Raw genomic sequence first — 14630 nt, forward strand, 5'->3', positions numbered from 1 at the left:
TTTTTCCAAGATCTTGTTGGTCGTCCTCTACTTCTTGTTCCTCTCGGGCTCCATTCTGCAATCTTGTTTATCCAAGTGTTTTCTGCTCTGCGTACGTGGCCGTACCATTTTAGTCTTCTCTCATCTATATATTTAAGAGCATCTTTTTCCACTTGCATTCTTCTCCTTATCTCCTCGTTTGTTATTCTGTCTCTTCTGGTGAGACTACAACTCTTCTCCAGTTTTCCATTTCGGTTGCCAAAATGCTCTTTTGGGGTTTTTTTGTTTATGACCCAAATTTCTGCGGCATATCTCATGATGCTTCGTACTATTGTTTGGTATATCATTTTTTTTTGTTTTTCCCTAGATGTTCTTATTCGAGATTACATTATGGAGTTGTCTGATGCAAGATCTTGTTTGTCCAAATCTATTTTTTATTTCTGCTTCGGTTGTTCCGTTTTTCGACATTATAAATCCCAAATATTTAAAATTCTTCGTTCCTTTTATTTCTACTCGATCTTCTATTTCTAAATTTTTGACGTCTTCTTCCGATGTTGCTAAGTATTCCGTTTTCTTCATATTTATTTCCAGGCCCACCTTTTTGATTTCCTCTTTTAGTTTTCTTACCATGTAACTGATATTCTCTTCATCTTGAGCCATCACCACTTGATCATCTGTGAAACACAACGTGTAGAGCTAATCGTCCCTTATCGGTATTCCCATACCCCTACATTTTGTCTTCCAAGTTGTTAGTAGGTATTCTAAAAATATTTTAAAAAGAGTTGGTGACGTTGGGCATCCCTGCAATAATCCGTTTGTGGTTTTGAAGTTAAGCAGGAATAAATTATTATGAACAATCATTTTAACAGGAATAAATTTATTATGTTTTGTTTGCACATGGTAGGTGTGTTACACGTAAATTTCATACTCTGTTTAATCACGTGGAGATGATACACGGTTATTAGCAACGTCTTCTATCAAAACCAAAATGATTTAAATGGTGTTATAGGAAGTATAGACCCCTCGGGAAATGCAAATAAATTAGCAATTATTTTTGGCTGAACAAATGTTTACAAAATTTATTAAATTTATTATATACACATAGTTGTATAATTATTACCCAAGAAGATCGTAAAAATAACGATGTAGCAACGTTAGCAATAATTTTAAAATAATTTTATGTAGATCAAGCGTGGATTTTGCTAAAAGTGGAATAAAACGGATTTGGTAGAACAAGAGTATAAAATCCATAAAATATACCGATACCGATAGGGAAAGAGACATATTAAACTGTAGGCGGGTGGAAAATATGATTTTATTGATAGAACGAATATTTTCATCAAAATTAAATTAGCTGATTATCACGATGGTATGAATACGGAGAAGTTTGTAAAATGGTTGCAAGAAAAACTGCTTCCAAGTTTACATGAACCATCTGTTATAGTTTTGGATAATTTCCCGTATTATTCGGAAATTTTGAATAAGTAACCGACAAATTCCTGGACATTATGTAAAATAAAATAATGGTTAATGAATGAAAATATTTTATTTTCCCAGGACTATTATATTGTAAGCCGTAATTACTACAGCTGGCCAAAAGGAATGAAAAACCAAACATAGTTTTGGACGTAATAAAACTGCCCCTTTACGATTGTAAATTCAATCCCATTGAACATATTTGGAGAATATAAAAAACTTACTACGATAACGGTTTTGTACGTAAAAGTTACAATGACTTAGCAGTTGACTAGACTCAGCAGTTTTGGAAACATGGCAAGAAGCATTGAATACTGTTACTCCTGTAATTTGGGAAAAAGTGTGTGGAAATGTGAAAATTTAATAGCCAGTTGGAGTTCAGAACAAGGACTATAATTGAGACTAGGAACCAGAGAGCGTTATTTGATTTAATGTGATAGCTCAAAGACGCATGGATCCGAATGTTGATGTGCATGTTTCTTACGTTGATAATGAAAAAGCATTTGATAAAATAAGGCATGAAAAATTAGCCAAATTCTAAAGACAAAAAACATAGACAAAAGAAACTTACGGAAAATAAGAAACCTTTACTGGACTAAAAGAGCAGAAATTGTAATAGATAGCGAATCCAGTCTAGAAATTGAAATCAGGAGACGACTTAGGCAGAGATGTATTATCTCTCCATTACTATTCAATGTATATTGTGAATCCATTTTTGAAAAAGTATTACTATCACAAAGCGAAGGAATAATAATTCACGGAAGAGCTATTAACAATGTAAGATATGCAGATGACACCGTGATTATGGCAAGATCTGCTGAACAACTCCAACTACTAAACAAAACAAACAGTTTCTATGAAAAATATGGACTAAAAATAAATATAAAAAAGGCTAAATATAAAAACATACATACATTTGGTAAATGTACCGATAGAATGAATTGATAAATACATATAAGTACTGAATCTGGATTTGAGAAAATACTGTGCTATAACAAAAATAAAGGCCTCAATAGAAATAGCAAGAAATGCGTTTGTAAAAATAAAAATAATTCTCTGTAATAAAGACCGTAGATTAGAACTTAAAAGCTGGATACTACAGCAAGAACACATATATACATATATAAATATAAAACTGGAAGAAGGAATAGATGATAGCCAGTTTGGGTTCAGAAACGGACTAGGAACCAAAGTGGCGTTATTTGGTTTAATGTGATAACTCAAAGACCCATGGATGTGAATGTGGACGTGCATGTTTCTTACGTTGACGTTGAAAAAGAATTTGACAAAGTTGGACATGAAAAATAAGTCCAAATTCTAAAGATGAAAAAGATAGATAAAAGAGACTTACGAATAATAACAAACCTTTACTGGAATCAAAAAACACAAAATGTACTAGATAACTAAACCAGTTCAGAAATTTATTTCAGGAGAGGAGTTAAGCGGGGATATATCTCCATTACTATTCAATGTATACAGGGTGAGGCAAATAAAGGGCCTATTAGAAATATCTCGAGAACTAAAGGCAACAGAATCATGAAAATTTGAATTAAGGGGTTTTGAAAAGTCATCTGTTTAATGAAAATATTTTCATCTATTTGTTACTTCTGGTTATACCGGTAGTTTCTCATAACTTCGTTTTTTTAAATGGGACACCCTATATATTTTTACATTTTTGTATTTTAAAAGATAATTACGTTTTTTTATTAATTTCGTAGCAACATTCACAGCCTAATTGTAGCCAAATTGTAGTATGTAGTTTGACATCTAAAACTCTACTTACGTTCAAATCATTTTTAATATAGTCTACTATTGTTAAGAATCATTAGTATAGCTAAATTTTTAATTTTAGTATACAGGGTTGGTCGAAACTCGGAATGATTATTTTCTGAGTTTTCTTAAATGGAACACCTGCATTTTAGTATTGTAATAAAATGATATTTTATAGTACTTTTTTATTTCTTAAGCATTCCCTATACCTAACTGCTTTAATTTGTGCTTAATTGTTAATCGCACCAACAATCTTAACTACGTAGGTATTTTGATAGCTAAACCATTATTGATAATTTTAAGGATCAGTCTGGAATAATATGTATTTATTTCTGAAAAATTATTTGTGACTGAATATTTTCATGGCCAACCTAATAAAATTTTACGTATTTTTTGTTGCAATTAATGTTTAGCTTGAATCACCAATAACTCACAAATTAAAGCAGTTAGGTATAGAGAATACTTATAAAATAAAAATGTACCATGAAATATAATTTCATTCCAATACTAAAATACAGGGTGTTCCATTTAAGAAAACTCAGAAAATATTCATTCCGAGTTTCGACCAACCCTGTATACTAAAATTTCAAAATTAGCTATACTAATGATTCTTAACAATAGTAGACTATATTAAAAATCACTTGAACGTAAGCAGAGTTTTTAATGTCAAACTATTAAAATTCTAAAGGGTGTGAATATTGCTACGAAATTAATAAAAAAACGTAAATATCTCTTAAAATACATAATATTACAAAACCTCATATTTTAAGAAAGAAGATATTGAGGAGAATGCAAAAATGTAAAAATATACAGGGTGTCCCATTAAAAAAACGAAGTTATAAGCAACTTCCGGTATAACCGGAAGTTGCAAAGAGATGAAAATATTTTCATTTAATAGATCATTCTTCAAAACCCCTTTATTCCAATTTTCATGATTCTGTTGCCTTTAGTTCTTGAGATATTTCTAATAGGCCAGTTATCTGCCTCACCCTAACTATAATAGGAAGTCCATTTTTGAAGAAACATTACTATCTGAATGTGAAGGAATAATAATTAACGAAAGAGTTATTAACAACATAAGATATGCAGATGACACCGTGATTATGGCAAGCTCTGCTGAACAACTCCAACTATTACGATAAACAAGACAAGCAGTTTCTGTGAAAAATATGAAGTTAGAAATGAATATAAAAAGGCTAAATATATGATAATACCAAAAAAAAACAAATATACAAACAAACATACATTTGGGAGCTGTATCGATAGAAAGGGTTGAAAAAACAAATACATGAGAATCTGGATTTCAGAAAATAATTATATAGAAGTAACACAAATATGGGCCAGGATAGAAATAGCAAGAAATGCGTTTGTAAACATGAATACAATTCTCTGTAATAGAGACCTTGGATTAGAACTGAGAGTAAGAGCTTCGAGATGTTATAGGGGAGTGCATATAGATTTTCACTTCGGCAAAAATCAAACAAGATAGAACTTTTTGTAATTTCATTAAGAAATGTTTAATAAACAACGTATCAAAAAGTTTTACTCGAGAAGAGGGTGCTTCATTTTTCATTAAACAAATGAACTAAGAAATTAGATGTTTTTTTAAATAACTCCGAAAATATAAATTTTAGAAAAAAACTGACTTGACCATTGAAAAATTCAGAAAATTTTACAAAAAAAATCTTATATAAAGAACTTTCTAAAATTAAAAGTGTATCTTCTATAATTTTTTATTTATAACGCTAAAGTCACCCTTCTCACAAACATTGGCGCACTGTAAACTAGCGTACGGCGAAGTGCACGGTTGAGTTATTTTAATGTAATTCTTTAACTAATGGATCAAATGAAATTTTACAAATTGAACATGAAAGAAGAATAAATAATCTATTTTATGGTAATAATAAAAAGAAATAGATTGTATGGGCATAAGTACGGTGTGAGCGGAAAATGAGCCTTACATGAATTTTGTTTAAAAATGATTTAAAAATATGTAACTTATACAATTTTTCTTATAAAACTCTCAATTTTGCACAACTTACCCTTTAAACATTTTGCTAAATGATGTTTCATTCAAAAAAAATCTCAAAAATTTAATTCAAATGATATGACGTCTCAAAAAATGTAATTTTTGAAACCTTCGTAGTTTTATAGAATTACCACCACTTTAAGACGGTATTTCTCAAGTTTGAACAGATCTATTAGAGATTTATAAGTGCTTTATTAAATCTTAGGATGTAGTCTTTAAAATGCATTAAATTATTTTACTTTAGAAATGAAATAAACTATTTCTGTTTGAGAAAATTAAGAAAGATAACAAAAATGTAATACAAAAACCGAAAATTACCAGCTAAAAAAATGTTTATACAAAGTGATCAAAACTTTTTTCTGTAAAACTTACCTAAAATACATTTAATAATAAGCTTCAACAATAATAAATGTTCAGCAAAAAAAATTTTTTGTAGCTCTTTGTTAAATTAAAAAAATTGTTTTAGTGTTCAATTACATCCTTCTAATTAAAATATTGTGAATAATAAAGGCACTTAACTCTTGAAAAAATTCATATTTGTTACATACCTCGTATAAAATTAAAAAAGTTTGATATCTGATGATTGTATTTTAGATCTTAGACCAGAGAGAGCATTTTATGAAGAATAACTTTTTTTCGTAAAAGTGATAATAAAATAGTTATCATAATTGTAATAAAATGATGATGAGTATCAGAAATTTGAGAAAAAATTGAAAAAATTTTTTCGATTAGAATGATGTAATTGTACATTTAAACACAGTTTTTAATTTCAAACAACTTTTCATAATAGCATTTTTTGATATTCTTGGATATAAAGGTACTTTACTCTTTAACGAAATTCATATTTTTGATATAACTCGTATAAAATTGATAAAATTTGATATCTGATGGTTGATTTTTTAGATTTTTGACTATCCAGAGGATTTTATGAAGAATAAATTTTTTTCGGAAAATACATAATAAAAAAGTTTTCCGTGTGGTTCCTAGCTACGCAGACATACTGTATAAGAGCTTCTGTACAAGAATTTTCAAATTATAATGCCATATTCGGATTCAGCATAATCAAAAACAAAATAGAAACATATTTGATCAAAGTAAAATGATGAATTTAATGATATTTTTAAAATTATTTATACAAAACAATTGTTATTGTTTACACAATTAATAAACAATTAGCGGCCAAATCTGCGAGTAGAACTTTTTACTTTAACATGTATATAAACTAACAAAAAAAGTTTTAGAAAAATATAAGCTTGTTTGAATTTTTCCGAAACAATGCATGTTTTCGTTCTAATTGCACTCCCCTATTACGTGTTTTCGCTACTACAATATGGACTTGAAAGCGAGACACTGAAGCACGAACATATAAATAAGCTACAGTCATATTTATGAAATGTGGTACAGAAGGATGGACACCGAAGAAAACGGATACGGAAGTATTGCGAGAAATGAACATAGAATACGCAATAATAAACACAATAAAAACAAGAAAGTTACAATACCTGGGACACGTAATGAGGGGAAAATGATATGAAATACTAAGACAGATAATACACAGAATGGTAAGATGAGGAAGGAGTATACGAAGAAAAAGGGTGTCATGGTTGAAAAATTTAAGGGACGGGTTTAAATGCAGTTCTATAGAACTCTTTAGAGCAGCGGTAGATAGAGTAAAGAGTGATGATGATATCCAACCTGTGATTGGGAGACGACACTTAAAGAGGAAGTAGCATGTTGGTACTAAATGGAAAAAACAATGTACCTAACTAGTAGAAATGAAGGGACTGGAGTTAAGAATTAAGAAAGATAGATTCGCGGAAGAATAGGTCATAAAAAACATTACAAACTGGAGAAAAAAGATAAAAATGGTAAGAAACGGAACTCAATTACAATTCGCGCGAAATCATACAATAAAAAATTTACCCGCCAAAAATCAGAGATATCCATGAATGGAGATTTAAAAAAATTATTATAATTATTATTACATTTATAATTTTCCGTATATTGTTGGAATAATTTAAATTAATTAAAATTATATCATGGATAAATATCTACGCTAGAATAGATATTTGCTTTAAGATGGGAGTTTAACTTTGGCTGAATAATTTCCGATGAAAATTGGGAAAAGGGAAAACGGGAAGAGAACCCTTATGCAATAACTTTGTGAATAATTAAGATACATCAGTTGGTTTCTCTTTATCACTTAATGACGTGTGTACACGGTTGAATGATCCTTTATCGCTATTATCAATGGTCTAGTAACCTGTGTGGCCAAAATATTGATCGGTCTCTAGTTGGGCGTGTCCTAATGTTTGCATTTTGTTCAGAATATCCTGATCAATCATATGTTCACTGCCAATGACATCATTCCGTCTTGATGCAAGCGTATTTTATTATTTTGTTTATTTTGTGTTCAGCGTTCAGGGGGTTGTGTTTTGAGCGCAGTCGATTTGAAAAGGGATATGACGTAAAACACCGGTAAGTGAGAAAATCGGGCGGGTAAAACGAAATAAACAACAATTATCAAAAGTAAAAATTTTCTTTGTAAAGGACGTTGCACTCTCATAATAAGTATCAATAATTGGGGTTGTTGTTGTTGTATTCTTACCGGGACAGTAGATTGCTGGATCCATAACAATGTAATGAGGTTACTTTCATTTGAACGAAAATTTTAAGCGGTCCCTCCATTTTTTCACTAACATTACAACTTTTCGTAAACACACCGATACCCGAGTTCTAACGACTAGAACATTTTGATTGCCGTTTATATTTCTGTTGCCTCACCCCTTTGGTTGACATTACGCGCTAACAAAACCATAAGCTGGTGCCTGATTCCGGCTCGACGCGACGTCTCACTGTCTGGGGCGACACGCCATCCAGTGGAAGGATCAGGAATTGTTCTTTACAGAAATCAGGATTTACTTTTGGGATAGGGACACAGAATCAGGACCACCGCCTACGAATTTACCCTAACGTGACTCTCAAAAATTTGCCGCACCGCAGAGTCGAGAGCCGGACTTGCCCAAACGGGGGGTGAATATTTAGTCTGGTCAAATAAAATAAAATCAAAATGTAATTCGGGTTAGGATCAATTGTATAACAAAGTTTAGGCGAAAACACAAGATATTCAAGAAAGTATATGATTCATATAACGAGATCATTGTTGAAATAATGAAAAATGGGTCATTTTTCCACACAATTTACTTTTTAAACTGCTGTGGTAATTCATGTTTTTTTGAAGATTTTTCCAATTTTTTCCTCAAGGTTGAAGGAAACAGCTTTCATTTAAAGCTTACCAAATTAAATATAATCCTTAAATTATCTAAATAATTATAAATAAATCTTAAAAAACAAATTTGCAAAAAAATAATATTTGCGTTATAAATAAGCATTACAAAATATTTTATTTTGCAGGAGAAATTGCACTACGTTACCAGTAAATAGCAAAAAAAATAGACGAAAACTATTCAATAGTTTATGAGATATTTTTCAATTGCAAAAACGCGATTGTTGCCGATCGAGCACTTTTGTAAGATCTCATTTTTCTGTTTTTATGTTTATTTTCAATAAATGCAGTAAGAAATAAAACTTTCAATTAAACTCTCCTTCAAAATTGGGTTTTGAAATTGTTGTAATTTGTTTAATACTTTCATTTTTAATAACGTCGCGGGGATTAAAAAAAATTGAAATGCTCTTTCGATATTCGTGTTCCAGACAATTTTTCACAAATTTAACAAAAAAAGAGTTTTTTTAGGACCATTTTTTACCCAGATACTTCTTTATGTATCAATCGTCATTTAATCTTCGCTTGTCCACTGCTGGACATAGATCTCCCTCATAATGTTCCATATATTTCGATATTGTGCCTCTTGCATCCAATTCCTATGACAACTTAAAAATGAATAAACATTTTCCATTTCGTTGCAATCCGAAACAGCAGTCGCATTATATTTCTAGTTCAATCAGAGAGTACAGCAAGAATCTCTACCGGTTTCGCAGCTTCTTAGCCGCTCATCACGAGACCCATAATGCTCTTCTCTCTAAATGAACTAGAATAATACTCCTCGTAGCGTCCCGGATTGCAACGAACGAGATGGCATGGATGTCCTAGCGACATCTGCTAGAAAAAAGTTTTAAGTTTTTTATCTAATAGCACGTAAAAAGATATTTAAAATACGATTTTATCCTACCAGATTAAAACCTAAAGACAATGGAAAACCTTCTCTGGTATCACCATCCGAGGCTTCTAAAAATGCAAGCCATACGGATTCTGAAACTATAGGAAGACGATGTTTTAGGAATCAGCGATACACAATGGCCAGGATCTGGGAAATGTTCAACACGAAATGATGGCGTATTTTATTACTCCAGAATCGACAACAACACCCATCGGTACGGAGTTGGAATCATCATTTCAAAGAAATGGAAAAATTCTCTGATTACCTGTACTCCTTACTCAGAACGCTTAATATTAATACAAATTAAAGAAAGACATAACTTAATAAATCTTATTCAAGTCTATGCACCAACAGCAGATAAAGATGACGATGAAATAGAACAATTCTACAACGACTTAGGCTACGGCTCCACGGGCGGGAAATTGACGCTAGCAGTAGCAGTAAAATGAACTTAAGGTTCCGCGGAACGGAATGGGAATAGCCGAACTGAACCGACTACGCACAAGTCCTGTAGTCGGTACAGTTCGGCTATCCCTATTCCGTTCCGCGGAACCTTAAGTTCATTTTACTGCTACTGCTAGCGTCAATTTCCCGCCCGTGGAGCCGTAGCCTTAGAAGAAATGCTGAAAGCAATAAAAAAGCAACACATTAACATAATAATGGGCGATCTTAATGCCAAGGTCGGTCAAGGTAAGGTAGGAGAACATGTAGGAAACTATGGACTTGGAAACAGAAACGACAGAGGAGATGGATTGATTCAATTTTGCCAGAGCGAAGACTTCGTAATAACAAACACCCTTTTCAAATTACCTCCTCGGCGATTATATACATGGACATCTCCACAACATACCAAAGAAAAAATAGTGAGAAATCAAACAGACTACATTCTGATAGCAAGGAGGTATCGTAATGCTGTTAAATGTACTAAGACGTACCCAGGAGCTGATATAGGCTCAAATCATAACCCGGTAGTTACTGTGATAGAGGCGAGACCAAAAAAGATTAGCAGACCACACAGAAAGACACTAGATTTAGATAAACTTAGAAACAAAAATATACGACAAGAAACAGGAGAAGAAATAAATGAAAACCTCAGTTCAGTGCAACAACAAATTAACGATACAGATAACGTTAACCAAAAATTAAAGTACATAAATACAGCTATACAAACAGCAGGAAAGAAACATCTGACAAAAACGACAACAAAGAACAAGGGGTGGATGACACAGGACATACTAGACTTGATGGAACAAAGAAGAATGATGAAGAATTACCTAGACAAATACAAAGAAATAAACAAACACATAAAAAAGAGAATAAAAGAAGCCAAAAAGGCGTGGATTAAAGAACAGTGTGAAGAAATGGAAACCTATGAGAAAAAGTACGATGCGTTCAATATGCACAAAAAAGTAAAAGAGATAACAGGAAGCATAAAGAAATGCCAAATAGGTAAACCTAAAGACAAAGATGGAAATCTTATTGTAGATCTAGAGAATAAAATAAAAAGATGGACAGAATACCTGAATGAATTATTTGAAGACGATAGAAACAACTTAACTCAGATAATCAATGCAACTGGGCCAGACATATTGAAAGAAGAAGTAGAATACGCAATAAGAAACGCTAAAAATGGAAAAGCAAACGGACCTGATGAAATCCCTACAGAACTGCTGAAGCTTTTGAATGATAAATCCGTAACCATAATATTGCATATATTCAATACAATATACTATTGTGTTTTCAATTTATCAATCAAAAGCAAAATGAAAATTAAATTAAATTTTTTTATTTTATAACGCGGGCACATAAATTTGATACACCCTGTATATTGAGCTGTAAATATTTATTAGAATTTAGTTTGGATGTAAGTGGATTTCTCTTTTAATGAGCTTTCCGATGAACCATTAAAGACTTTTGTGAATAATTAAAGTGAAAAGGACGATATATTTAGATTTAAAATGGAAATAGATTGTTTATTACGAGAACTATAGAACCCACAGGTAGATGTAATTATCACTTTCTAGGAAAGGTGGTTTAAAAGAAAGTTTGGAATTTTAATATTTGTTTCAACCCGAGTAAATGTTGTAGAGTTTCCCCGAAAGTAATTAAAGATGGTCGGAATAATTTTGAAAATGACTGTTTGTTTGTCGAATGGAAAAGATTGTTTCTGATTCTTGGCAAGTTGGAAGGGGAAAAGTGGTTTGAATGATTGAGAGAGTTTGAAAAAGAAATCAGTATGTTATTTGGCAGCGCTGAGGAGCGGTCGACGTTTTGGTGGATAAGTAGTTAGCAAGTACCAGTGGTTGTTTGATAGTGGAGAATGGTGTTGAAAAGTGGAACGAGAGACAGATCAAATTGAGACGAAATACCTCTTTGATTCTGTATTATTGTGAGAAGGAGAGCAGAGAATTTTTGGAGTTTTGTTTTGAATCGAGTACGTGTCAAAAGAGGCCCGGCTTGTTGGAGAATTGGTGCTGGTATGCTGATAGTTTTGAAGCTGGAGAACGGAGAGGGCTTTGATGAGTAGCCTTTAACATAGTCAACGAGGGAGAGCTGTTTTGGGTCACAAGAAGACATCAGAGTGAGTGAAGCAAAAGGTCAGTCAATTTATGTGAAAGAGATTTTTATGTTCGGAAACTAAATTTTTGAGTAAAAAGCATATGAATTAAAATTCCAATATTTCAAAAAGTAAATAGTAAATATAGGTGATCTTGCGAATATATAAATTTGTTTTGTTTAGTTTGTTTACCAAAGTCATCGGGAACAAACCGATAAATTGTTTTTTTTTTAACTAAAATAAATTTAAGTAGTAGAAATTTCATTCGGACATCTGTGTCCACAGGTTTTTAGATTTGATAGATTTTTCGAGTATTGATTTGATAAATAAAAGACAATTCTGTATGTTTATTTTATATTTGGCTTTATTTCTTTTCCCTATGTTACCCCGATTAGGATCAACTAAGAGATACTGAACCCACGGGAGAAGATAAGTATAACGTAAGATTATTTAGACATTTTTTTAAGATTATAAAAAGGCACCCTGAGATTTTTTTTTATTTATTGTTTTTTTATGTATGATTTGCAACAATTAAATAATTAATCAGATAAATAATAATTAATATAAAATTAATAAGAAGCAGATCATAACAATACAGTACTGGTATAATACCTCAAGAATGGTTGCTGTCTACGTTTGTCACCATACCGAAGAAAACTAAGGCAATGCAATGTTCAGATCATCGAACAATCTCCTTGATGAGTTACCTGCTTAAAATATTTCTTAGAGTCATCCACAACCGAATCTATCAAAAACTAGACATCGATATTAACGATACACAGATGGGATTCAGAAAAGGATTAGGTACAAGGGATGCTCTCTTTGCCTTGAACGTTCTAACACAGAGATGCCTAGATGTTAACCAAGAGGTACACGCCTGCTTTATAGATTTTGAAAAGGCCTTTGACAAAGTTCGCTACAGTAAACTCCAAGAAATCCTGGAGAGTAAGAACATTGACACCAGAGACATACAAATAATATTAAATCTGTACTGGAATCAGCGAGCTAATATAAAAATAGAAGACCAAACATCGGACGAAATAGAAATACGTAGAGGGGTACGACAGGGTTGTATATTGTCACCGCTCTTGTTTAATATCTACAGCGAACAAATATGCCAAGAAGCTCTCTCATATGCAAGCGAAGGGATAATAGTCAATGGAGAAGTTATCAATAACATTCGATATGCTGACGATACTGTGATAATGGCAAGAACAGCGCAAGATCTACAACATCTAGTTGAAAGTATGAATGAGATATGTAATAACTACGGCATAAGGATGAACGTCAAAAAAACCAAATATATGACCTTCAGTAAGAATCCAATAAATGACACTAGTATCACAATAAACGGTACCCAACTTGAAAAAGTAAACGAATACAAATACTTGGGAACCCTTATCAATGAAACAGGTGACCAAAATCACGAGATAAAAAGACGTATTGAAATTGCCAGGTCTACTTTTATAAAAATGAAAAAATTATTTTGTAATCGTGATATTAGTATTCATCTACGAACTAGAATGTTAAAATGCTATGTATTCAGTACTTTGCTCTACGGTGTTGAGTCATGGACTCTTAAACAGAGAAATATTAAAAATCTTGAAAGCTTTGAGATGTGGTGCTACCGCCGTATACTAAGAATAAGTTGGGTGGATAAAATTACAAATGAAGAAGTAATACGCAGAATAAATAACGAGCCAGAAGTTCTACTGAATATAAAAAAGAGAAAACTTGAATACTTAGGCCACCTGATGAGGGGACAAAAGTACACATTCCTACAAAATATAATGCAAGGAAAAATCCAAGGACGAAGAAATCCAGGCCGTAGAAGAATGTCCTGGATGAGAAATTTGAGAGAGTGGTTTGGCTGTACCACTAACGAATTGTTCAAAACAGCAGTAAATAAAATTAGAATCGCCCTAATGATATCCAATCTCCGATAGGAGAGGCACTCAAAGAAGAAGAAGAAGAAGGAAGATGAGGGAATTTTACTATTTATAATTCACGGTGGATTTATATTCCCATGTGCTCATGCGGTAAATTTCCAGCGAGAATGGTTCCCTTTATACGCCAAGAGAGAAAATCCTAGAGAGAAAAATAATTCGAAGGATTAGCAGGCCCACTTAACTAAAGGTAATAATGAATTTAGAAAACTGATGAACCACGAAGTAAGAGAACTTTTGAAATGAGAATACATTGTCAGATTTGTTAAGACACAGATACTCCTTCAGATGGATGAAACATATTATAGAAAGGAGAAATCCAGAAACAGTTATCAAGAAAATTACCAAATGGAGACCTGTATCAAGCAGACCACGAAGAAGACTCAAACCCAAATGGGAGAACCATACAGTCGAGGACCTTAAGAAGATGGGCGTTAGAGAATGGGTAACCAAAAGAAAAAACAGGAACGAATGGAAAAAAATTGTAGAAGATGCCGTCATACAATCAATTGTAAAGCCAAATGATAATGCGGACTGATTCACTGTGATAAATGAATCAGAAGAGCCCAAAGAGGACGGCAATCACTCCGCTAGAAGTGTAGATGCCATGATATAAAAATAATAATATCTGCATGATCCTATTTGCCATAAATATTAATTAATTTGTTATAAACAATTTTTTTTATTATTTATGT

At 32.2% G+C, this 14630-nt stretch overlaps 1 protein-coding gene across 11 annotated transcripts in view; it reads right to left on the bottom strand.

The window, feature by feature from the left end:
* Positions 1 to 14630, bottom strand: part of LOC114325428 (muscle calcium channel subunit alpha-1) — a 759065-nt gene that overhangs the window by 719489 nt on the left and 24946 nt on the right. For 4 of the 11 annotated variants that reach the window (XM_050663514.1, XM_050663517.1, XM_050663515.1 and 1 more), the window contains exon 1: positions 7863 to 8044. The exons of 1 other annotated variant lie outside the window; for it this stretch is intronic. In XM_050663514.1, the coding sequence (XP_050519471.1) occupies positions 7863 to 7887 (25 nt within the window). In that variant the 5' untranslated portion in view covers positions 7888 to 8044. Of the gene's footprint in view, positions 1 to 7862; positions 8047 to 14630 lie in introns of those variants that run through there. 6 more of the 11 variants (XM_050663508.1, XM_050663509.1, XM_050663506.1 and 3 more) reach the window with 2 other exon arrangements.

The sequence above is a fragment of the Diabrotica virgifera genome, chromosome 10 (assembly GCF_917563875.1).
Source record: "Diabrotica virgifera virgifera chromosome 10, PGI_DIABVI_V3a".
NCBI classification, from domain to species: domain Eukaryota; kingdom Metazoa; phylum Arthropoda; class Insecta; order Coleoptera; family Chrysomelidae; genus Diabrotica; species Diabrotica virgifera.